This window comes from Sander lucioperca, chromosome 5 (assembly GCF_008315115.2).
Source record: "Sander lucioperca isolate FBNREF2018 chromosome 5, SLUC_FBN_1.2, whole genome shotgun sequence".
Classification (NCBI taxonomy): domain Eukaryota; kingdom Metazoa; phylum Chordata; class Actinopteri; order Perciformes; family Percidae; genus Sander; species Sander lucioperca.
Window position 1 is genome coordinate 25,703,158 of NC_050177.1, and position 25,719 is coordinate 25,728,876.

General features: G+C 41.4%; 1 protein-coding gene across 7 annotated transcripts in view; it reads left to right on the top strand.

The window, feature by feature from the left end:
- zgc:172282 (leucine-rich repeat and fibronectin type III domain-containing protein 1-like protein) overlaps positions 1–25,719 on the top strand; it is a 199,315-nt gene that overhangs the window by 139,957 nt on the left and 33,639 nt on the right. For all 7 annotated transcript variants that reach the window (XM_036001298.1, XM_031297284.2, XM_036001299.1 and 4 more), the window contains exon 9: positions 23,334–23,983. In XM_036001298.1, the coding sequence (XP_035857191.1) occupies positions 23,334–23,983 (650 nt within the window). The remainder of the gene's footprint in view (positions 1–23,333; positions 23,984–25,719) is intronic.

Here is a 25,719-nt window from a genome sequence, read left to right on the forward strand (position 1 = left end):
GTCAGTGAGCATCATGCATTGCAAGTTGAAGGTTAGTAAGTGACTGTTTAACAAAGTAAAAAGGTACAGGTCATAGCACACATCAAAAATAACCAACCACTTATGTTTAAATGGTAGTCAGACAACTTGACTACCTCTCAGCCTTATTCCTGCATAGCAACATGTCACTGTCTATTGTGTGCCTTCCTGTCTATTTGTTTTTTTCAGTTTCAGTCAGGCTGACTATCTTTCTGTGTTTGACTGTGAAACTGCCACCTGTCTCTTTGTTCTCCTTCAGTCCATCTCCTGCATCCGTACTAGCCAGAATCCAGCCACCCCAACAGAGTACATACACACATCGAACAGTAGACACAACTAATCTCACAATAATCTCTGCCCAGATTATCTCTTCCTGTTGGAATGCAAGGCAGCACATAGGGAGATAGGAAAAGAGAGAGAGAGATTAGAGTAACGGGTTCAATAACGTATCCAGTTCAGAAAGACATGTCTTATGAAACAATGGCAGCTTCAACAGTTTGACAGGTATTTAACTTTGATTAAGATGTCCTCAGATTGACTCATTGTGCTGCATCAGAAAGAGTGTTACAGCTTGTTGTAAGAAAAAGCACTATCATTTGAAAAGCTGCATTTACTGAGTCATTGTATCAAACATCAGTGTGAGTGTATTGTTTAATTAGAGCTGCTGCTCCTACAACTATTTTATCAAAGCTAAGTCCTTGCTGTCACGAAAGGGAGTGTTTGAAATCATAATATTTTACGGTATATTAAATGTACTCTGTGATTCTAATTCTGATCTTTGACATTACCAGGACAAATCAAGAGCCAAAGCTGATTGGTTATAAATAAAATAAAAAAGAGACTAAATAAGTTGAATGTTCAAATAAATGGATAAAGACATGGATAAAATGCACATGGACACAATACAGGAAGCTGTGGAATGCATTAATGAAGTCTAAATTAATTCCAAGGTAATTACATGTACTTTGCCCATGTCAGGATTTTCCTCGGCGCTATGGCCTCATTTATTTTACCCTCACTATGCAAAACCATGGGTATGCAATTAAAACACTTATGGATATTTCCAGATTTGTGATTGACTGAGCTAGTTCTTCTACCAATATCCAATCAATCTCAAATTGCATATTGAGAGTGAAATAATCTAGGTCCCATCTGAGGAAGGTCTCACCTGAAGAACATGACCTGAGGTGACAAAAAGAGATGAGATAGTTATAGTGAAATTCACTAATTTACACATTTTTATGTTTAATCTTTTGCCCATTTGTTATTTATTTAACATTTATCTTGTTATATATTCAAGCTATTCATTAATTATTTCCTTCATTTATTGGCATACAAATGAAGTTTGGTTCTCGGCAGTAGAAGTTGCAGTGGTATTGGGTTAGAAGCACATAAATTGTATAATTTGGTAAAAAAACAACAACAGGTGCTTTATAAACTTTAAATTTCAACGTGTTTATGCTAATATGTAATTTAAACACATACTACCACTGTTGTGCTGCACTGTTCTCAGGTCAGGATTAAAACACACTCGGGTCAACAGTTATAGTGTGATGTTACAAAACAGGTACACACTAAAGTACAGTATTAATATAAAAAATGGCATGATGACATGTATTTATCCTGCAAAGGCAATCCATTGTCCCCAAATGTGGGGGTAAGGTCACAGTGTTCAGAGAGTCAGAGATCATTACTGTAGAGCAGCAGGAGCAGAGGAGATTTATCTCTTCTCATGTGACATCTATATTCAAACAAAATGGTTAGGAAATATTCCATTCTATTTACTGTGCAGTACAGTTTTTTTATGCAGTCCCAATGTGATTACAGACCCTATTTAAATTGCCATTTTTTCTGGGAGCAGCATGGATAAAGAGACCACCATAGGACCTTGGTGGTTACTGTACATCCCTGCTGAGGTGTCCTTTATCAAGACCCTTCCTACCATACCAGGCTAATACTGTAGCTGACCATGAACTCTGATCTCTGTATGGTGGGAAGACAAGTGGAGAGGCATTTTCCCAACAGAGATCAATAAAATGTCTCATTATTATCATCCATAGAGGAGCAATGGGGTAGTTTAAAAGAGCAGTACAATATAATGTATGGGAAACTGCATTATTACAAGTATTATACAGAATGTGGGGGATAGTAAAAGTCAGACGTTTGACACACACAAGCACAGTTGGAGAAAGTCTGAATAAACTGAAAGAAGAGGTGAATTGAAAAATGAAATAGATCTAAAATAAAAGCCAGCATGTAACTGTTTATGAGACATGAGCAAAGTTCTGCCATCGATTGCAAATGTCTATTTAGATGGATGAAGCAAAGCGGTATTTCATCACATTCAACCCTTATGTTTATTTATCTCAATGTAATCTGTCATAATATTATTCCAAAGGTCATTCCTGAGTATTAACTCAGTAAATTACTTTTGTGTTTTCTCATAAAGGACTGTGTTTCTTTTCAAACAGGGTTTAGCCATAGGTACATCCTATATATTGGTATTATTACAACAGCTTAATTCTATATATATCTCGTCTAGGACATCTGCTAACAAAGGGCTACGGTTTGCGCGCTGCAATATATGAAGTGTTTAAGCTAAATGTTAATTCTTGGCTTGTGGTTATAGACATTAGTAACACTGGGGATTACCGCTGACTTCATCTCATATAGGTTATCCTCTGCCCTCTGACTCAATAAGAGTGAAGGTTATGCATCTCTCAGTATTGAATCATGTGTCTACCAGAAATTAGTATTGATTTACTTTATCCTTAAAGGCACAGTGTTAATAGTGAAGATTGGCTTTGTTCTAGCAGAAAACATAGTGACAGCACCTGTGCGTATTGCAGTCGTTTTAGAGCACACCGCAGACAGCTTTTGGAGATTTAATGTAACTTCAGTTGTAGAGCACCATTAAATCAACTGACCTACTTAAAAGCAGTGCTTACAAGTGTCATTTGTAGCCTGTCCCTGTCCCTGTGCTTCCATTGGGCTTATAAAAATGTATGTCAGCCAGCTCCAACCGCCACAAGCAAGACAGTTTCAGTCCACACTTACGCAACCACTTGTCTTCCATTCCTTATTCGCTTTGCATTGTGCATCCCACTAACAACCTGCCCCCTAAGGTCTGTTCCATATTGAGCAGCAAGATTTCATGTTCAACCTCTGTCCACCACAGAGGGATATAATTTCCCTGCTGCATACATACCTTATTCAAGACTTACTGCACCTGTCAGTCATATTGACTTTCCTAGTGAAGAGGGAATGATACAGCTGTATGGCTGCTCTTAACTGTGCATGATTATGTGACTTATTGTCATTATCAAGCACTCACTCTTTGTATATCATTCTGGAATTAAAGGGCTCACAGTGGTATTATTTGGGCAATGTGCTCAGCAGTAAAATAAGGCCACTTGACCTTTCATGTGCAAAAACTGCAGACACAAGGGGCATTTATACTCAAATTAAAAGTTTTGAATGGAATTCAGGTATAGTAGTATGATTGATTATTGTATTAACAGTCAGAAAGAATACATTCACCAAAGCAAAGGCCTTTTTTTGGCAGAACTGTACACGTTCAATGAACAAAGAACTCTGCTTATTGCTGTGACACTGTTAAAATGAACAGCAGCCATCTTAGTTTTGACAAGAGGGGTACCTGGAAGCATCAACCACAATCTATTACTTATTCTACCATGAAACACAATGAGATAAAAAATACTTTTCTTGGCAATACTTTTTGGATCAAGCACGCTTACTGGCCATGTTAAATGTATGTTCTACTAGTATAAAACATGCCTGACTACAACAGATTATTATTTTTTTTTGCTTCAACTGCATTCAAGTTCAATGGCTGGAGAGCAGCGTCTATGGCAGGGAAATTTATAATATTAAAACAAATCCCCCTGTGGTCAGTCAGAATGCCATGAAAGCTATGTGGTCAGATTTGATTCAATATGCAAATATGGGCATTGCTAATCAGGTACTATAATAAGGCAGGCAGTTCATTATTTTAAGGTTACTTTTCTTTCTATGAGGTGCCACCAGGACAAGCAACAGTGTACACATATTTGTTCAGCAACTGCTCCTGCTGGGGGGAACCCAGTGAGCTCTCATGCCAGCTGGAAGCCCGTCCAGCATGCCTCTCCAGCACGTCCCAGGCCTGTCCTGGGCCGTCCTCTCAGTCAACCGCGGTTGGTATACATTGAAAGGGATGAACACGAGTGGTTGGCATCCCTACCAGGAGCCAAACAACCTCAACTGGCTCCTCTGAATGCACAAGAGCAGAATCTTAACTCCGAGTCCCTCTGGACTGGCTGGCTCCTCACTGTGACACACACAGCGAGCCCAGTCAGTGTGTGGATAAACCTTATTTTGGTTGCTTGAATGCATAATCATATTCCTTTGGTCACTACCCGAAGCTCACAGCCATGGGTGATGGTCAAAGTGAAAACTGATCGGTAAATAAAGATGTATGCATTATGGCTGAACTCTCTGTCGCCACAGTCCAAAACAGCACCTGAATTTATACAGCCGCTTCATCTAACTGGCAGATGACCCTCTTTAGAAAGGGAACCAGAGCTCGACTCTGATACTGTCTAAAATTCAGCAGCAAAACGCTCCACTACACACAGGAAATCACAGTCTGTTAAGCAAAGGGAGTCAGGGGAATCATTTGCGAACAGAAATGCCATCATAATGTCACAGAACTGGACACTCTCAGACTTGATTTTCTATCCATGTCCCTTTGGTCACTGTGAAAAAAGACAATGTCTCACCAGAAAGTCAGCAATACCACATGCTCCCGGCCGCCACATCTCGGAAGCCAGCAAGATAAAAAATAATCCCATTATAGTCTACACAAAAGATAGTGTAAATTTGTATTAAAAAGAAAAGTTTGTAACAAAAGAAAAGTGACCACACTGCACTAATCAAATTGCTTTAAAAATGAAGAGTGAACTAATTATCATCATTCATTATCAGCCATGTACTTTAGGCATGTTTAAATAGTATGCAATCAAGGATGTGACAGTTCCTGTTGCTTCTTATGAGACCACAAGTAATTATATGATAAAATGTCACTTTGGCTTGTGTAAAGTGGACAAAGCATCTAAGCCTCTTAATCAGAATCAGTGAACATAGAGAATTTGATCAAGAGTACTAATGGGGATTACTCTGTGCTCTGTACTCATGTACTATGTGAAATGCCACATACAGAGCACAACTACATCTGCACTAGTACAGTATCCCAGATATGATGAGGCTGTTGGAATGTCCTGTTCCTGTCTTAGCAATCATATAAATCAGTGGTTCCCAACCTGGGGTCCGGGGACCCCTCAGGGGGGCGGCAAAGATCACAGGGGGTGCGCAAGTCTTTATCTGGTTTGAGGTTGAGGTAAAAAAAAATATTTGCACGTTAAACAAATTATGATAATACACTAGAATATATAATGTATACAAAAGTCTGTATAAAAACTATGTATTTTTGTTCTCGCTTAAAATTGTAGGCAGGCTACTTAGTAGGCCAAACCTCCGGGACCTCTTAACCTGGGACCCTTGCTGTCATCAGGTCAGCTGCTAGCTGCTATCATCCTCGTTTTTCCTGCCACCACGCCATCACTATTTTATGAATGAAACATGGCGGAGAAACGTAAAAGTGCCGATAACTCCTCTGTATCAAAAAAGAAAGTAAGGATCTATCTCGAGAGTTACCTCAACTTTGGTTTTGGAGGGGGGGCTCAGCTTTTCTTAGACATAAGTAGGGGGGGCGCCAAGGAAAAAAGGTTGGGAACCACTGATATAAATCATTTGATAGAATATAGATATATTAGGACTGTTGAAAGACAGACATTTCTGCACATTTAGCATGTGCCACCTCAACAAACTTAGGACATGCTCGAGGTTCTAGATTCCCCTATGATTATACACAATAATTATGGGGATAGTGTTTAAAATGTGTGTGTGAGTGTGATTAGTGTTAAATACCTTCAAAAATCCAAGTCTAATTTAAAAAAAAAAAAAAATAAAGTTTGATTTAATACCCTTGGACATCACAGTTCTTATAATATCTGGAGATGGTGATTGCATGGACTAATGAATCAAGGATTAGAAACATGATCCAAGTTTGAGATGACAAATTAGGAAGGTTGGTTCGGGGATTCACTTTAGAGTCAGACTGAATGGACCAAGTTGATTACAAGTGTGTTTCAGGGCAGGAGGAGGAGGAGGAGAACAAACACAATGGAATATAAAAAGGGAGATGAAGAATATGGAAAAGTAGGGATGCACCGATGCATCGGCTGAACATTGGTAACAGGCGATATTTGCCTCGTTAACTGCCATCGGCCATCCGGGAATAAAAATGACATTCGCCGATGATTATATGTGTCATGAACGCTGTGCTCAGGAGAAACTTTTTTTCCCTCTTTTTATTTGGGCGGGGGGAGAGACCGAGACGGAGGAGGGCACCCGCGCACTCTCCTCAGTAACTTAGATTAAACAAAGAAGATGGCGGTCGTGTGGCAATATTTTACAGTTTCAGAGAAAGATCAGCGTTTTGCAGTTTGCAATACGTGTTCCATTGAAATTTCAAGAGGGGGGGCTGTTAGAAAGTCATTTAACACAACAAATCTCATTGGACATTTGAGAAGCAGGCACGAGGCGGTGTACGGCGATTACCTGCAAGCTGACCAAAAACGGAAAAATGAAGCCGCCAAGAAAGCGCAAACCCCCGGTAAGACTCAGACTTGGAAGACAGCGCCAAAGCGAAACAAATAACAAACAAGGTGATGGAGTTCGCTTTAGATGACCAGCCTTTCTCTGTAGTGGAGGACGTGGGTTTTCGGAGTCTGATGAATAACATCATTTATTTATTTCACTTGTTTTTGCATTTACATAAAATATTTTTTATTGGGCCATGAAAATAATCTCATTGAGTAAGTTTTTGTTTATCAGGCTAAAACCACTCAAATAATTTTGTTGGGCAATGTACTGAAACAATCTTTTCATTGATTAGTTAGCAGTCAAAGGTTTTTGAATGTTATTTTTCAGAAAAGAACTTGTCATAAATAAGGTTATAACTAATGTCAACCAGAAAGTGACATTAAAGGTTGTTTTTGTTTCATAAATTGGTCTGATTGAATTTGTGCTCATTCTAGGATAGTGTGATCAAGAGCCGAAAGACTTGTATGTTTCCGTGTCACAAAAGAAGGAATAAATAACAAAAAGAAAAAACATTGGCATCGGCCATCGGCCAAGTTATGTTAAACATCGGTATCAGTATCGGCCCAGAATTTCCCAATCGGTGCATCCCTATGGAAAAGTTATTAAGAATAATAATGGCTTGGATTTTGACAGTGCCTTTGAAGGGGCTCATGGCCGCTTTACATGAGGGCAGAACAAGTAACCCTCAACAGAACAAACAAAACAAGACAAAATAAATAAATGGGTTAGTGGTGGCAATGTTTGCTGGGAAAAAAAAGGATTTACAGTTTTTTTAAATGCTTACACACAAAATCTTTTCATGTCACACGATTTTTGAAACATCTCTAGTGCAAAATTACACAGCAAATCTCCAACACCATGAGCTATTTCTCAGCCTTTCACTCAGTTTTCAATTGCATAAAACACTTTATTCAAAACACTACACACAATTATCTACCTAAGACACAAAAATCTAACAGGAAGTGACTTGCTTTCCTTTTCTATACACAACCAATCAAAATGCTACACTTATTTACCAGGGCACACACACACTCCTCACATGTGCAAACACATTATGTCATAACTGAACACTAACCAATCACTGCTTTAGTATAGGCCTATACATAGGTCAAAGGTCAGATTACCTGTTTTGAACAATGGATGCCAACAATAGACAGAGAGCAAGGGGAGGAGGAGAGACAGACAGGGGACGACAACGAGGAGGAGGAGGAGGAGGGAAGAAGAGGAAGGAGAGCCATCTCTGATGAGATCAGGGCCACACTTATACCCATCTTGAGTAGCTTTAGAGTGGCGTCCATACTGCATGCAACTATCTAATGACTATTTCAGCATTACAAATCAATCAGACTTTGTTTGTGCATACAATTCCCCCCCCCCACCACCACCCCCCCGCCACGACACACAAACACGCACAAACACACACACACACACACACACACACACACACACACACACACACACACACACACACACACATTCTTTATTCTAAAAATGATACCTTTGGTTTACATATGTTTGTTGTTTTGTTTTCTTGTTTCATGCTACTGTATACAACACTGTGCTACTCTTACAAACGTAATGTTTTGTCCAATAAATATTTTCTGTTTTACTGTAACATTGTATTGTTGTTTACAGTGCACTTTTCAACCACTCTCAGCAGATTACTTTCACTCTAAAACATTGTAAATATATAGGCCTATGACAACAAAAGAGCTTTAGATTTAGAACAACAGTGTGTACATGGTATATCCAAAAATGTACTATTATGAAAAAAGTGTTTGCCATTTGATGCAAATGCTTCATGTTGAGATGTGTTTATGGTATTTTGAATGCAGTGTTTCATTTTGAAGGCGATGTGAGGCATTTTGCATTTTGTGTGTGCAGTTTTGGGAATTGTGTGTAGAGTTTTGAAAAAAGGAGACATAGTTTTGAAAACGTGTGTAAGCAGTTGGAAAAAACTGTAACAGAGACCATAGACTGTGGTGAACAGGTGGGTTTTAAGGAGTTGTTTTGAATATGTCCGTGAATGTGACATAAGAGAGATTTCTGCTGGGAGAGAGTTCCAGAGGGTAGGGGCTGCCACACTGAAGGCTCTGTCCCTGAAAGCCCGCAGGTCGGGGTGGGGAGTGGTGAGCAGACCTGTGTCTCAGGACCAGAGCATCTGGGACGGATTGTAGGGGAGGAGGAAGTCTGATAAGTACTGGGGGTCAGATGCATGAAGTGATTTGTATGTGAAAATGAGGATTTTGAATGTGTTGTGGATCTTGACCGGGAGCGGGTGAACATGGATGAGAGTGGGGGTTTGAGCTGCCAGGGCTTGGTGCAGGTGAGAACCCTGGCAGCTGAGTTGTGGACACACTGGAGCCTGTCCAGGGCTTTGCTGGATACCCACGAACAGGACTCCATTGCTGTAATCCATACGGGAGGAGATGAAGGCATTGATGAGGGTCTCTGCCACAAAGTCTGTGAGTGATGACGGGAGTCTTGAGATGTAGATTTGGTTATAAAAAAAGTCAAAACAAGATATTATTCTCCAGTGAGTGTCCCAAGCCTGCCTCGGGTTAACTAGATTTTATGTTTAGGTTCTTCCACCAGTATCTTGTTACTGCTATCCTCTTATCTTCCTTGTGAGTGAGTGTGTGTCAGCGTTTCACAATTATAGTGCTGAAGTCAGCAGAGGACTCCGACTGGCACTTGCTCCTAAGACTTGTGATCAGCTGTCTGGTTTTCGCCTGTCTTTCAAAAGGGAAATCACACAGATGTTGGCTTGTTTTTAACAACTCTAGGGAAGTGAGTGAGTGACTTGTATGCTCTGTTGTGTGTCATACACTGTACGTACAGATTTGATCTCAACATATTGTCCTTTATCCATCCACCCAAAATAAGAGATTTCCCAGCAAAAATTCAAATTGATCTACACAAAAAATATTGGCACTAAAGATTTAAATATTGAAACCATCTTTAAAACTCAGTTTCCATATTGAAATCATAAGCTGGAACACACTCTAATCTACACTGGACACAAAGTCATTTGCAAAAGAAGGATTCTGTGAATAATGTTGCATGGTTTTTCATCAACCCCGACTTAATCGATAATACTCCTCTTCTGAAAAACATAAAGAAAATACTAAATTGATTTAAAAAGGGCATGTGAGATGCAAAACAAATAAGCAGGCATCCTCCACTGTATGGATCTATAATTTGGATTTTGTTTTCATCATTCTCAGCTCTTCATAATTGATCTACCTCGATATTGGCTCGCACTATAGGTTCAGTCCAGGGGACAGCTGGAGTTCACGTTCATCAATGCAGCGTCTTGAATTATGGCTGCAATGTACCGTAATGAATATTTGTTCTTTTGTTTCAAGGTTGCCCTGTTTCTCTGCAAAACACGTGTCATTTGTGTTTCTTCCAACTTAAAATTATATCATAATAATTGGATAAAAAAGAACTATGTGCCACAATCACATTAGCTCCTGTTTCTGACTTTGACTCCAGATATTCCAACTCACTCACCGAAAACAACAAAAAAGAACGAAGCAAGGAAACATTTATCCTTGACGCCATCTCTCTCTCTCTCTCTCTCTCTCTCTCTCTCCCTCTCTCTCTCTCTCTGTATGTATGTACTTGAAAATGTTTTGTTACTTCAATAGAAATCCAGGGCAGAACATTCGAGATTGATGCCCTTGTAAAAACATGTTGCTGTTTTGTCCATGTAGGGCAGAGGACAGAGGACAGAGGACAGAGGGAGGCGAAGCAGAAGTACTAGGAGGTAAAGGAGAATAGTTAAAGGGTGCAAAATGGAAGAAAGTGTTTGAGTAAGCAGGAGGAGACAAATACTTACATACTGGGAGGCAGAAAACAGATGAAGAGCAAGCACAATAATGATACAGGTAATTAGGAAACCTTTACAGCATGAGGTATGCATTCACAACTACTAAAGAGAATGTATACCTGTCTTGCCTCTTAGCAGTGTCCCTCATTTCTAGTGATCTGGGGATTCATTTATAAACGTGGCGTACGCACAAAACGGGGCTGAAAATGTGCGTACGCCACTTCCCACGTAAAGGTTGTGATTTATAAAAAACAAACTTAACGGGAGAATGTGCGGTCCTCCACGCAAACTCTGACCCATGCGTACGCACATTTTGGAGACGATGGGAATTGGCGACGCAGATGGTGAGGTGGTGAACTGAAGTCAGACTGCAGAAAGTAAATGTGGGAATAACGATTACTCGTAATATTTTCACGTATTGATGCCTCACACACATTTTTTCCCTCCATATCATCCACGTTATCATGAAGATTAAATCCAGCAGTGTTATTTGAGCTTGTAAACACCTTGTAAAATCCAACTCAAATCTTAAATAAAAATTTGTTCTTAAAGTGCCCATATTATGAAAAAAATCACTTTTTCTGGGATTTGGGGTGTTATTTTGTGTCTCTGGTGCTTCCACACGCATACAAACTTTGAACTTTGAGTGAAATACTGGTTTCTGAATGTGTCCTGACTTCAGTCTCCGGGTGAGCTGGTCAAAATCGGCACGGCTTGTGGTGACGTCACAAGCCGAAATGAGCTGGCTAACAGCAACCATTAGCTCGTAGCGTTAGCGTTAACGCTAATGCTAACGCTAGCATGCTACCTCGTTCTCAATAGCAAAGCACTGCTACAATACACAAGTTCACCATAATCTACAAAAGAACTACTTACATGTGCGCCCTCATTTAGAAGTCTCCCAGCTAATCCTGTCTTGTAACTGACCGAAGTTGTAGAAACAACCTCTTTTACTGTCTATGGAGCTAGCTAGCTGACATGATCTACGCCTGAGCTGTGCATGTGCAAGTGCAATCAAAGATAGTACAGAAGAAGAAGAAGAAAAGAGGTCTCACTCTGTAGCTAAAACAGAGACCAGGTGAAAAGAGGATCTGCAGCAGTGAGAGAGAGCACTGCAGTACAACAAAAATATGGTGTTTTTTGAAAATTAAACCATGTAAACCTATTCTGGTACAACCTTAAAATACAATTATGAACCTGAAAATGAGCATAATATGGGTGCTTTAATGTTTAATCGGCGCTGTCTCACTGTCACATTGTCCGCTACGGAGCGCAGGAGGAGGAGATGGCCCGACTGCATGGAATACAGGATAGCATCAAATACCCTACCATTAGATAACAGCAGAACACAGTGTAAATAACTAAATATCTGTCTTTAATACTATGCGATACGATGCATATATCATCAAATGTCAAAGTCTGGAAATACAGCCGTTAAGCTCTTGCGCAATCGTTACCCTTAATGTCCTCGTTATCGGTCCGAACTTTAATACTGTTCGTGACCAAACCTGCATGAAGATAAGTGTGTTTGCCTATTAGACTTTTATCTTCAAATTGTTGTAAACATATAAATAATGTGGTGACCCTCGTGCGTAACGCTGCATGATGGCACTGCAGGAGGACTACGGCAATGGAAGAATCAGGAGAGTGACGATGACTGGCTAATATGCCGATTTAAATTCCTTAAAGCTGTGCTCTTGGATCTATGTACTGAATTGGGTCCAGTAGAGAGGGCAATGTGCTGGAAACGTGCCATCCCAGTGCAAATACAGGTCCTCACCTGTAAGTGTTTTATATAAATATTATAATCTTCAACTTCATCACTAAGGCTTGTTTGGATTTAATATAAAGTTCTGTTAAATCTTATCATATATGTCTGGTATATCGAAGTTGTCCTTGAGTGCCATAACGCCTGCCGTTTTGGACGGTATTATTAATATAGGTAGTCTATAGATCAGGTTTCCCTACACTGTGCGAGAACAGGCCGCAATTATAATTCAATGTGCAGCAATGTCCGAGTGTCTGAGAAGTTTTTTGATTTTTCCCCGCCAGTCGTCATCAGAATCAGAATCAGAAAGGGCTTTATTGCTAAGTACGTTGCACATACGAGGAATTTGTCATGGTGTTGTTGGAGCATGTCACACATACAAATATAAGAAGGATAAAAAGATATAAACAATATAAGTATAAACATATACACACAGTACGTATTAATAACGATAAAATAAATTTAAATAAATAGTAAAATAAGTTAAACAGTAGTGAAAAGGGACGCTACAGCAGAGTAGGTACAGTGGCATGAGGAGCCAGAGGTGGGGTGTGGAGAGAGTCAGGATGGATTCCGAGCCTTGTTTAGAAGGCTAGTGGCGGAGGGGAAAAAACTGTTTATGTGGCGTGAGGTTTTGGTCCTGATGGACCTCATCCTCCTGCCAGAGGGGAGTGGCTCAAAGAGTTTGTGTCCGGGGTGGGAGGGGTCAGCCACAATCTTTCCAGCACGCTTCAGAGTCCTGGTGGCGTACAGGTCCTGGAGCGGCGGCAGATTGCAGCCAATCACCTTCTCAGCTGACCGAATGACACGCTGCAGCCTGCCCTTGTCCTTGGCAGTGGCAGCAGCGTACCAGATGGTGATGGAGGATGTGAGGATGGACTCAATGATGGCTGTGTAAAAGTGCACCATCATTGTCTTTGGCAGGTTGAATTTCTTCAGCTGCCGCAGGAAGTACATCCTCTGTTGTGCTTTCTTGACGAGGGAGCTGATGTTCAGCTCCCACTTGAGGTCCTGGGAGATGGTAGTTCCCAGGAAGCGGAAAGACTCCACAGTGTCAATTGTGGAGCCACAGAGGGTGATGGGGGCAGGTGAGGCTGGGTTCTTTCTGAAGTCCACAACCATCTCCACTGTCTTTAGAGCGTTGAGCTCTAGATTGTTTTGCTTGCACCAGGTCACCAGGTGGTCAGCCTCCCACCTGTAGGCGGACTCGTCTCCATCAGAGATGAGTCCGATGAGGGAGGTGTCGTCCGCAAACTTCAGAAGCTTGACGGACTGGTGACTGGAGGTGCAGCTGTTGGTGTACAGGGAGAAGAGCAGAGGAGAAAGAACGCAGCCCTGGGGGGATCCGGTGCTGATGGTCTGTGAGTCGGAGACGTGTTTCCCCAGCTTCACATGCTGCTTCCTGTCAGACAGGAAGTCAGTGATCCACCTGCAGGTGGAGTCAGGCACACCAAGCTGGGAGAGTTTCTGCTGAAGCAGAGCCGGGATGATGGTATTGAAGGCAGAGCTGAAGTCCACAAACAGGATCCTGGCGTAGGTTCCTGCGGAGTCCAGGTGCCGGAGGATGTAGTGGAGGGCCAGGTTGACTGCATCGTCTACAGACCTATTGGCTCTGTAGGCAAACTGCAGGGGGTCCAGGAGGGGGTCGGTGAGGTCTTTGAGGTGTGAAAGCACAAGGCGCTCAAAGGACTTCATAACCACAGAGGTCAGGGCGACGGGTCTGAAGTCATTAAGTCCTGTGGTCCTTGGCTTCTTGGGGACAGGGATTATGGTTGAGGTCTTGAAGCAGGCTGGCACGTGACATGTCTCCAGTGAGGTGTTAAAAATGTCTGTGAACACTGGAGACAGCTGGTCAGCGCAGTGCTTCAAGCTGGATGGGGAGACAGCATCCGGTCCAGCAGCTTTCCTGGGATTCTGTCTCCTGAACAGTCTGTTGACGTCCCTCTCGTGAATGGAGAGAGTCGTCACTGAGGTGGGAGGGGGGGTGGAGGTGGAGGGGACCTTTAAGGAGGGCATTGGTGGGGGGGCCCAGGACCCTGCTGAGGTGGGCGAGGTGGAGGTGATGCACAGTGGCTGTAGCTGTAGGGAGGTGTTGTGGGGGATGGTGTCAGGACTGTCCTTTTGTCTTTCAAATCGACAGTAGAACTCGTTCAGGTCATTGGCTAGGTGTCGGTCATTGAAGGAGTGGGGGGTTTTAGGCTTGAAGTTGGTGATCTGCCTAAGTCCTTTCCAGACAGTCGCAGAGTCATTAGCTGAGAACTGGCGTTGGAGCTTCTCAGAGTACCGATGTTTAGCCTCCTTCACTGCCTTGCTAAATTTGTACTTTGACTCTTTAAATCTGTCTTTGTCCCCACTCCTGAACGCCTCTTCCTTAGCCAGCCTTAACCTTCTGAGTTTGGCTGTGAACCAGGGTTTGTCATTGTTGTAACTCACCCTGGTGCTTGATGGAACACAGCAGTCCTCACAGAAGCTGATGTATGACGTCACAGCCTCTGTGTACTCATCCAGACTGTGGGTAGCAGTCCTGAACACATCCCAGTCAGTACAATCCAAACACGACTGGAGATCCTCCACAGCTACACTGGTCCACTTCCTTGATGTCCTCGCTACAGGTTTGCAGAGCTTTAGTTTCTGCCTGTAGGCGGGGATCAGGTGGACCATGACGTGGTCAGAGTGCCCCAGTGCAGCACGGGGGACGGCATGATAAGCATCCCTGACTGTGGTGTAACAGTGATCCAGAATGTTCTCCTCTCTGGTCGGGCATTTAATATGTTGACTATATTTAGGGAGTTCATGAGTGAGGTTCCCTTTATTAAAGTCACCAAGGACATGATTCAGCATAACGAAAGAACAACTGCCAGACCATTAACATACTGATCAGCATTCATGAAGTGCTTTGCATTGAGTATTTATGGTTAAATAAGAGGATAAGAGGCTGATTCACCTATGCACACTGGGTAATCTGTGATTTATAAAGGGAACATTGCCTACGCCACTTTGGGCTTTTGGGTGTACGTACACTTTTAGTAAGGATCCTACATATAAGGATCCTACGTGTTTTATAAATGAATAAATAAAATCTTGTGCGATGTCAAGGAATAAGATTTTTGTTTTATAGGCGGGTGACAGTTTCTGGCTTAATAAAAGGACGTGGTTTCACACACTTATTTATATGAATCAAATTACACCCATCTCAAATGGATGAATATAAATTATAAAGACAGAGAGGGAGAAAAATGGGAGATGTTGGGAGAAATTAAGCAGGAGAGGACTGGGAGAGATGGAAAGAGAACGGGACAGGGAGGCTTCCAAATGGAAAAAACAGAGTTAAGGGGAATAAAGGAGTTGTATCAAGTAAAAATACTGACTCGGTTCCCCAGGGGAAGATGAAGGGTGATGGCACTTATTTTCATAATTAGAGCTTGGAACATCAGATTTTGTTTCCTGGGTCCTGTAAATACCAAATGGCTAATCACTTCTGCAAAAAATGACAAGCTCTGAAAGTAATTTTATTAAATTTTCATGTTTTCAATAATGGATTATTTCAATAAGTAATGTCACCGCAATGCCCTGTGTTGGTTTGAGAAATCCCGTTTTGTGATTTGAAGTTTAATGTAGGTGCATACATCCATCAATCCATCCATACATGTCCACATTTTGTGTCATTTTTTGCAGTGTGTCTAGCAGGACCGACAGGGTGTGTGTGCTGCAGGGACTTTGCTGTCAAACCTTTGCCCTCCTCTACTCTGTTCTGCCTGCACTGGAGGAATAATTGGCACATTAAATTATTTATAACAGCCGGGGCACATTATCATAAAAATTCATTCAAAGTTTTGCTTAGATCGACAGTCAGAATGCAGGGATCCGGATGTGACTTCATGATATCTTGTGTGTGTGTGTGTGTGTGTGTGTGTGTGTGTGTGTGTGTATGAATTTTGAGTGCCCAAGGGCTGATTGATGGACAGTATTTACAAACAAAGCGTCCTCCCGTCAGTCAACATAACTGAATGCAGACAGCGTGAAAATGTCAGGGTCATGGACAGACACAGATGTGCACGTGAGTATACATAAGCGCAGTGGGCTTGCAAATGTCAGCCGCACTGAGACTGGGCACACTCACTCTTGAACACACACACACACACACACACACACACACACACACACACACACACACACACAGACACACACACACACACACACACACGACTCAGCAGTGCAATGCCCCTCGTCACTCTGCTGTTTAACAAGTGCCTCCAACAAACTGTCACTGTTTTCGCCTGAGACAAGACAATAATGACATGCAAATAGAGTAGAGTTGCTGATAACAGGTATCTTAGCATCTATTAATGCCATTGGCAACAGACAGCAAGGCCTCCAAATCCAATGTTTATGTATGTGAGTTACATCAACAACTACACATTCAATAGTTCAGAGACGGTATCTACCTACCTACCTACTTACACAGTATAGCCTATTATTTGGTTTGATGGGTCTAGTTGTAAAAGAAAGTATACAAATGCTGTTCTATTGCATCTATTGCATTGCAGTTAGATGGTGAAAAGTGCACTTAAGTTGTGCTTTGGGGCAAATAGGAGGAATAACCTGGGGAAATGACAGCAATCTAGACAGTATTTACTAGTCTTCGATTGCAGTGGTGTTGAAATCAGAAATGAAAAGCAAAGAAACGAAAGATGATGAAAGGGTGGGGGGGGGGGGGGGGACATCGACAGGAACAAACAATTTTTTCTGAACCAGATCAAACCCGAAAAATATGCCGAGACAGCAACATTACCATAGCTATTCAGTATTCAGGATGATGCATGTGCTGTGACAGATTGATTTCTGTCACAGCACAGGGGAGAATGCCTTGCTCCCCACTTCCAACTGGTCACTGTGAAATGTCATTGGGCTCTCAGTGGAGGTTAAACATAGTCACAGTTGAATTGTGGGTGCAATTTGCATTAATGGGCATTAACACCAGAATTCAAAGAGAGAAAAGACAATTTAGTAAATGTCAGTAATATTTCAGTAATTGTAAGTCTGTTGAAGTCATTGGGTTGAAGTTGGGTTTAAATGAAATCGAGAAATACGTTAAAAAAGGGAGCTGAAGAATAATGTAAACATGTATCGAGCAGCATTTCAAATGGTAAAATGTGGAAACATGCCCATGCAAGTGATGCGATTAGTAAGGTAGAGTCACTGTAAACACCATAATCGTACATTTGGAAGTAGAAATATATCAACGCACCAGTTAAAGGTGGGGAAGAAGCTGGCTAAGGTAAAAATGTATATCAACAATATGAAAATTGTTAAAAACAATATAAACAAGTATGTAAGCTCAAGAGCAATCACAGAGAACATACATGAGTAACCCACTCTTAATCACATTATTTGAAACAATTTTTATGGCATTGATATACTACTTTAGTGGATATATTGAATTATGGGCATGTTTTGTCTAGCTCATCATATTTGTATGAAGGTATCAAACAGTGTGCTCTATGCTATTTTAAGGGGTTACTCTTACCGATATCCAGAGCTTTCACTGTATTGAATTCCTATAGCTGTCCTAAGAACAGTTGCATTTTCCATCTGCAGCCTGCAGTCACATAATAGAAGTGTTTACAGTTCACTTGTGTGCAATGCATCTTTCAAAGAGTATATGACTTACATTTTTTTTTTTTTTAAAACAATGCATTTTATGAGTATTTTCTGTCAATTGTTTAGGCCATCTGATCAAGTCCATCTGAGGACTGTTTTGGCATCATGTGATATGTTTTTTGTCATGTCTCTTATGTTATAATATACTGTAATATGTAAGCCATGTTTGAGCATAATGTTGTAGTGCAGATTCATGGCTGTAACTGTTAGGGTAAAACTCAAAGTAACAAAAAAGAAAAATGTCTTTTAGCATCTTGGTCAGCATAATGGGGTTAAAGTTTAAATACTTTAACTGCAGCAGCAAGGTGTACAGTCTGAGCGGTGGGCTATGCCCAAAGTAGCGGCGACTCAAGGATTGGTGTGATCGCTAATTGCTCGTACTAATGCAAAGCTTTTCTTAGTGATCATGTGTTAACATCCTTGTTAAAAAAACAAAAATAAATGGGGGAAAAGGGGATTATTTTTAGTTGTCAGCTTATGCCATCATTTTAACACATTAACCAGGCAATTGTCATGCTTGCAGTATTTTTCTGCATGTGTACATAGAGCCAGATCACATGGCGTGTGCTAATCTGTGCAATCCAAAAAGTGAGATAGTTTATCTGTTTGTGTATTTGAGTCTTGCAGTTTTTTAGCTGTGTGTGGGTGCACGTCCATGTGTACGTGTGTGCCTGTGGGTGTGAGGATAAACCGAGGAGTGACTGTTGCTCTGTTTGTGTGATGTGTGTGTGTGTGATGTGTGATGTGTGATGTGTGTGTGTGTGTGTGTGTGTGTGTGTGTGTGTGTGTGTGTGTGTGCGTGTGTGTGTGAGAAAGCAGCAGAATCCTACAAACCATTAGTTTGCTCAGTAGCTCTGTGTCTCTTTGAATCTGAATCGTGGAGGAAAGGAATCCATTAAGCTGTTTAACTCTGCTTGGGTGTGTGTGTGTGTGTGTGTGAGTGGGTGTCTGTCCATGGTTGAACCCATTAACTGAATAAATCATCCAGTATGATTGTGGTATCAATTGGGCTTGCTGAACCAAAACAAAAACAATCATGACACACTTGCACAAGACCCAGAACTGGATTTTATCAAATCTAATTGAAGTTGCTGCGATCAATTTTGTACATCTTGCAACAGCGTAAGGAGGTGAATAAGAATACTGTCCCTGGAGTGGAAGGCCCAGGTTTATTCTCCTTTGTTAGCAAACACTCATTCATTCCTCTAAGGTTGTTCTCTAACTAACTAATAACAAAAACATCTGTTCAAAAAATAGGAAATATGCATGTAGTTGTCATTAAATCGTTCAGTTTTGTTCAGAACATGTACTCCTTCAAGTTTAACAAGGCAGATGGTGGTCGTATAACATACCCCCAAGAATTCCCTCCACCTCATCCCACCCACCAACTCACTTCTCGGTTCATGTGCAGCTGCCTTTTAGCAAAGCCTCGGGGCAATAGAAGTTTCCTGGTTTGATTCTTATTAAGAACAGAGCACTGACAGGCTGGGGGACACACCAAGGTATTTTCCACGCTGATTTCCACCAGAATTGCCCCTCTTGACAATAAGATGAATTTAAGATAAATGTAAATAAAAGATAAATATAACATGAGTTTGTATTTGGAGGCGACGCTGATGGTTGGTAAAGATTATCTGGGTAGTGTGAAGAAGTTCACTGATTCCGTCTCACCCACTCTGGTTGGATTAGATCGATCCATGCTGCTTCAGAGATAACATAATTGATATTTATGACCTGGCATCTGATCAAGTCCAGTGTTGTGTGGGGTTTACAGGTTTATGCCAAGAGTAGAGACTCCAAACCAGTGTGAGCAAGGTGAAGAGGTGAGGTGCATACCGATGAATTCACTACGGATGTTAATGATTAACTGTTTAACCATGAACATTTTAATGGGTTCTTCCTTGGCCCATACGACATCCTTCCGCCAAGTTTCATAGTAATCGGGCCAGTAGTTTTGATGTAACTATGCTGCTGACAATACACAAACAAACCCAACCAAAAACATAACCTTCTTGGTGGAGGTAATCATGCATCCTTATGACAAGGGATTATTCCACAGCAGTTCCCTTAAATAAAGTCACCGACTTCCCGACTCCCTTTGCGTATGTTTCTGTGGCCCACAGAAGGATGTAACTGTCATATTGTCTCAAATGTAGCCTAGGCATTATGAAATACAATAAAACAAATAAACAGGACAACGAGCTCTTTAAAACAAAGCCAATACACGGCAAATCACAACAGTGGAAAACATCAAAGACTGGCTAAGAATATAGCACATTATTCTGGAGCTCCTTCATTAGGACAAAAAAATACCTTACACTACCCCGTCTGGCAGATTCACACTTTTTTAGGGGTTGGCAGTGGGATTCCATCATTTGTGATTATTTCATATTGCACCAAAGCATGAAAGTTGTACCATTATGTGGCGACCTCTAGCTCACCCAGTAAGAGTGTTCGCCACATGTTGGCTGAGTCCTGCAGCGGTGCAGGTTTGAATCTGACCTGCTGCCCTTTGCTGCGTGTCATCCCCCATCTCTCTCCCCCTTTCATGTCTATCCACTTTCAAAATAAAGGGAAAAGCCCCAAAACAATAATCTTTAAAACAAAACAAAAAAAGTTATACCATTATATGCTGATTCCAACATTCAAATTTACTTAAAAAAAATAATTGTTTCCACCTTAAACTCCTTCTTAATTACTAACAACTGTACGGATATTGTGAAAATTGACCTACAGTTAGCACCAGAGGTTATAGAGTCACATGTTGAAAGTTGCTCCCTCTGTCTCCATGACAATGTACTGAGAATCAGTCACGACTTTCACACAACGTGTTTTGAGTCAGATGATTTAGCTCTAAAGGACACTGTTACACACCTCACTTTGCATCGTGACAATCACAGCTCATGTATTCAGAAACGGCAACAATTCAAGCAATAAGTTACTTGTTAAAATGGAAAACAGTGTGTCAGACTGCAGATATCGGATTAGAGGCCCACGTGTGCTTTGTGGGTTTCACTGAAGGACAGATTTCCCTGAAGTTTCTACCCTAATAAACTATGATTTAGTTTGTCTCACTGCAAAGATGAGAAGAGAGACAAACAGCCACGGTATCATTTTGTACAAACACAGTTAGGAGACCTCCCAGTCTGTAGTATTTTGAAGTTTAATAAGGTGAACAGAGGCACTGTTTTCTATGACTACATTTGTTTTGTTTTTTTCCCTTTCAAAACCCCTTTTGAAATTGCTTATGGAAACGTTAGTCCAGCTCTGATCTCAAATCATCGGCAAGACAGGGCATTTAAAGTGCCTTGGTTCGATTCCTATTAAGAACCCAGTCCTGGAGATCCTTTCACACTAGACTTCACAGCCACACAAGGTCACACACGGAAACCTACAGAGCTATCTGCCAAGATATACTTCCTGCTGATGGTTCAATGCCATCGATGAGCTTGGCACTGAGACTAGGCCAGCCAATACCCTGCTGCCCACTGGCTTCCATAAATGCACGCACAAACACACACACACACACACACACACACACACCAGCCTCCCAGCAGTTATATTTAAGTCTGACTATATTGCATAGCCTGTCTGTCTCTGTGCAAAGGTGGAAATGAGGAGAGATGGGCACAGGCCAAAAGACTTACAGTACATAGGGGAAATGTGAATGAAGCAGAAGGGAAATATGATTTAGATAAAATGTAGAAATGACATATGGATGTTTGACAATTCCACTACTTACATTGAAGTCCCCTAGAGAAAGCAAAACGACAAGTAGAGAGAACCGAGAGAAAAAAGCAAAACTAAGATAAGCATAGAAAAAGCATTGCTTCTGTTTACCTGGGTGGTGGATTTCCCCCAGGAAAGCATACTGCCAAGGAAAAACTAGAGTTACGGTATTTACCTCTGGAAAGACCGAGATAGAAGTTGACAATGGTAAGAATCAGGAATGCGTTTAATCAGAGAATGATGATTTCTGCAGCTGTAGAGGATGGATCTATGTGAGTGTTTGTCAGATCGCAGGTTCATGAATTCTAACGCTGTGGGGAAATAAGAACGATGATGTGGCTGTTGTGCCACAGGCGGCACCGCATTGGAAGTATATGATGATGCTTCATGTGTCACTGCTGCAGCTTTCATATAATAGCACACAACAGAATACAGGGAAGCAATACAAGCAGATGTAATAATCATTCAGGGAAAGAAGTTTTTTGTTATGTGATCGTGTGTTGCTGGTTTGATTGGTACAGTGTGGTGGTGAATGGGCAGACATAGTTGGACAGAGCAGGTTTGTGTTGGCAGGTATTTTGGCTTTTTGGTGCCAGTTGTTCTAGGAGAGCAGTTCCACAGTGCAATGTCACTGAGAGCGTTGTTGCAAGATACTGTGACAGAGAAGCAGTATGGCCATTATGTTGCCAGCCAAATTATTTAACACAATTACATCTTTAAAGAGTAACTTTACACCCCCTGGAAATCTCGTCTTTGCTGACCTCCAGTGGTTTAACTTCTGACCTTGCTGCTGTGCAGTACAGATGGACTCCAGGGTCCCTGGGACATCAGTGCTGGGTGTGGCCAGAGGTGAAACAGGACTAAAACCTTCAAACCAAGAGGGCAGCAAAACACTGCTTTTCAGTCTGGTGCAAAGTTACTCTTAAAAATGTTATCGCTTTTTTATTTTTATTTATTCAGTTATTTGGTTGAACCATATATTTATGTATATATTATATATGTTATCCTTTTTAATTGAAACATGTCTGCCCAGATACATTTGTAAAGGTGTTCATGCATTTGTGTATACATATCTCACTTTAGGTAACTTGTGTTACAATCCTTTGTCCTTTTCTATGGCTGATTAAAAACTAATATATTGTCCATCTTTGCTGGTAATGCTTTATTTTATGGAAGGGTAATTTCCTGAAGAACTGTGTAATTTGGGAAACATTTTATAGAAAACAGGAATTTACTAGAAGGAAATCTCCTTTTAAAACCAAGTACATTTGTAATGTACAATAGTTTTATTTTTTCGAGTTATATGTTAAATTGTATGCTTGCCTATCGACAAATTTCACATTTTTGCATATTCAGCTAATCCAGTGGACACTGACTAGAGTACAAGACTGTAGGTCATGGTAGCAATTAATGTGAATTAATTATTAATAAAGTATTAATAAAGTATATCAGTTGGTGTATGGTGTCTTTAATACAAAATTATATTTCCCAAAAACTTCTTGAAGACAATTACAAACGTTTTCAAAACTAACAGACCGCTGACACAAGTTAACAAATTGCCTGACACTAATATTGTTTATTCTGTCTTTGCTTTGGCAGGATGATTCCATCCAGCAGCAATGACTTCCTGGTTCGGGACCTCGCGGCTGGGCGCAACTACGATCTTTGTGTCCTGGCTGTGTTTGATGATGTCATCACATCACTGACTGCAACACGTCCTTTGGGCTGTCTGTCATTCACCACAGACACAGAGTTCAGCCAGTGCCAAGCATTGCACAGCCACTTCCTGGGTGGCACTATGATCATCATCATTGGAGGGATTATTGTTGCTTCTGTTCTGGTTTTTATTATCATCTTAATGATACGATACAAGGTTTACAGCCACCAAGGGGCAGGCAATGGAAAAGCAGCCATTGCGGCGACTGCGCCAAGACCGCAGAGCAACGGACAAGGAGGAGGCGGACAGGTCCAAGTCCTCCCTCACTCTGCCTCAAAAATGCCTGACAGTCAGGACGACCAAGCGCTAGCGCCGTCCAAGGCCATGTCGCCTAGCAACACTCTGAAAGACACTGTGGCATTGGTCGAGGAGGCGAGCAGTGGACGGAGCATAATGACAAGGACTGACTCCTTGGCCAATGAGGAGTTGATCTCGCCCACCAAGGCCCGCTTCTCCTCCAGGGTGGCTATTGAGATGAAAAGCAGGCCGCCATCTGTCGCCAAAGAGCCCACCTCCCCCAAGGAACTGGCAGGTAGTAAAGAGACAGATAGGGAAATAGACATAAGAGGAGGCAAGCAACAGAGCAAGGAGGAATCATTTCAGAGAGGTGGAACGAAGTTGATAGAGAAAGAGCAGGGAATCACCAAGAAGGGAGGGCAAACAAAAAAATACAGTCTAAAAGAAAGAGATGGAGAATGAGAAATAGATGTGCAATCAAGAGTGTAAAATTGAGTGAGATAATAACAAAGAGTGGAACAGTGAGAAACTGAGTGAGTGTGAATGAGAGAATGAATAACAGAGATGCCTTCCTCATGCACTGTGAAGATAGAGAGACAGAGGGGGAAACACGAGTTCTGTCTGTAGAGCTGAAGTAGCATCTGAAGTCAAAAGTTAACTCCCTTCTCTACAGTTGTTGACAAATCAGATCAAAATGCCATTCGCTCTGTTTATTAAGGTTTTATTATAATTTATTTTTGGGGGGACAAGAAATCTTGAATTAACCTCCCTATAGTGTAGGAGAATTAACCTATTACCTCAAATCCTCCAAAATGATTTTTTTTCTGCTCTTGCCAATTACCAAGCTTCAATTATGAGCATATACACATATGGGTAGGAAGGTAATTCAAAGTCTTCAAAACCATTTGTTTAAGAAACTACTGAGCTTATTTTGTTTGCTAAAGTGAGTTGAACCCAAGCGGCAACTTCAAGGGCTGAAAAGAGAAGCTAATGCAGAAGTGCCTTAAACCTGCATTCTATCTAATTTTTAGCAGGGGGCGAATCCACTGGCTCTAAAAAGAATTCCAATTGCATAGAAGTCTATTTGGAATGACTAATTCTCACTTGATTTATTACCTCAATAAACATTTTCATAATGAGGTTATGGTCTCAATCGCTAGTTTCAAGTCTTCTTTAATACAGCATGATGTTCATTTTGTAAATTACCGTCCCATTTATTTTAAAATAGAGATAAGAGCAGGGGATGCTTTAGGCGTGTCTACACGCTGACCTGTCAGTCATTATAGAGAGGCTTAGCAATGCGTATCCATGGCACTCATTAAAATAGCTGTGAACATGTTTTTGGGTGTTGTCCATGTTTTTGTCTTAAACTTTGACCCTCTCACTGTCTTTTCACTACATCAAAGTTAATTGGAATATTTTGGCTGACTAAAATGTGTTGTTCAGCATTCCGTATCACCTTGCCAACCAAGGCTAGCTAGCGCTGACTGGTAACTTGAGGGAAAGTGTACCGATTTTCAACCAGCTCTCCAGTGCCCGGAGGTCCCTGTATACCTACCAGTGAAACTCCACTGGATGACTCGTGTCAGCTGGTTGAAAATGAGACTTTACCTCTTTACCGTTTAGTGCAGCACCAATCAAACCATACACAACACTGGCTTAGCCGTGTCATCCTCCCCAGCTCCGCCCTCTTCTGGCTACAAAATACCAAGATGGTGACAGCCAAAATGCAAACTGGCTTTGAAACAGCAGTCCACAACCCAATAATGGGTGACATCACCATGATGCTAGGTCCATTATTTTTATAGTCTATGGTTGTACCTGATGACCTTGTTGCAAGAAATGGTACTTTTTGGTCCCTTTTCTTGTGCGAAGTTAGTGAAACTGTGTCAGCAGCCGAAGAAATCTTAGTGGGTTGGAGTCAGAGAAGAGGGATTTGGTAATGGTGGTGGCGATCACCCATCGCAGCCCAGCTAACATTATTTTGGTTGCATGTATGTCCTCCACTTGTGCGCTACAAACCATTGACTG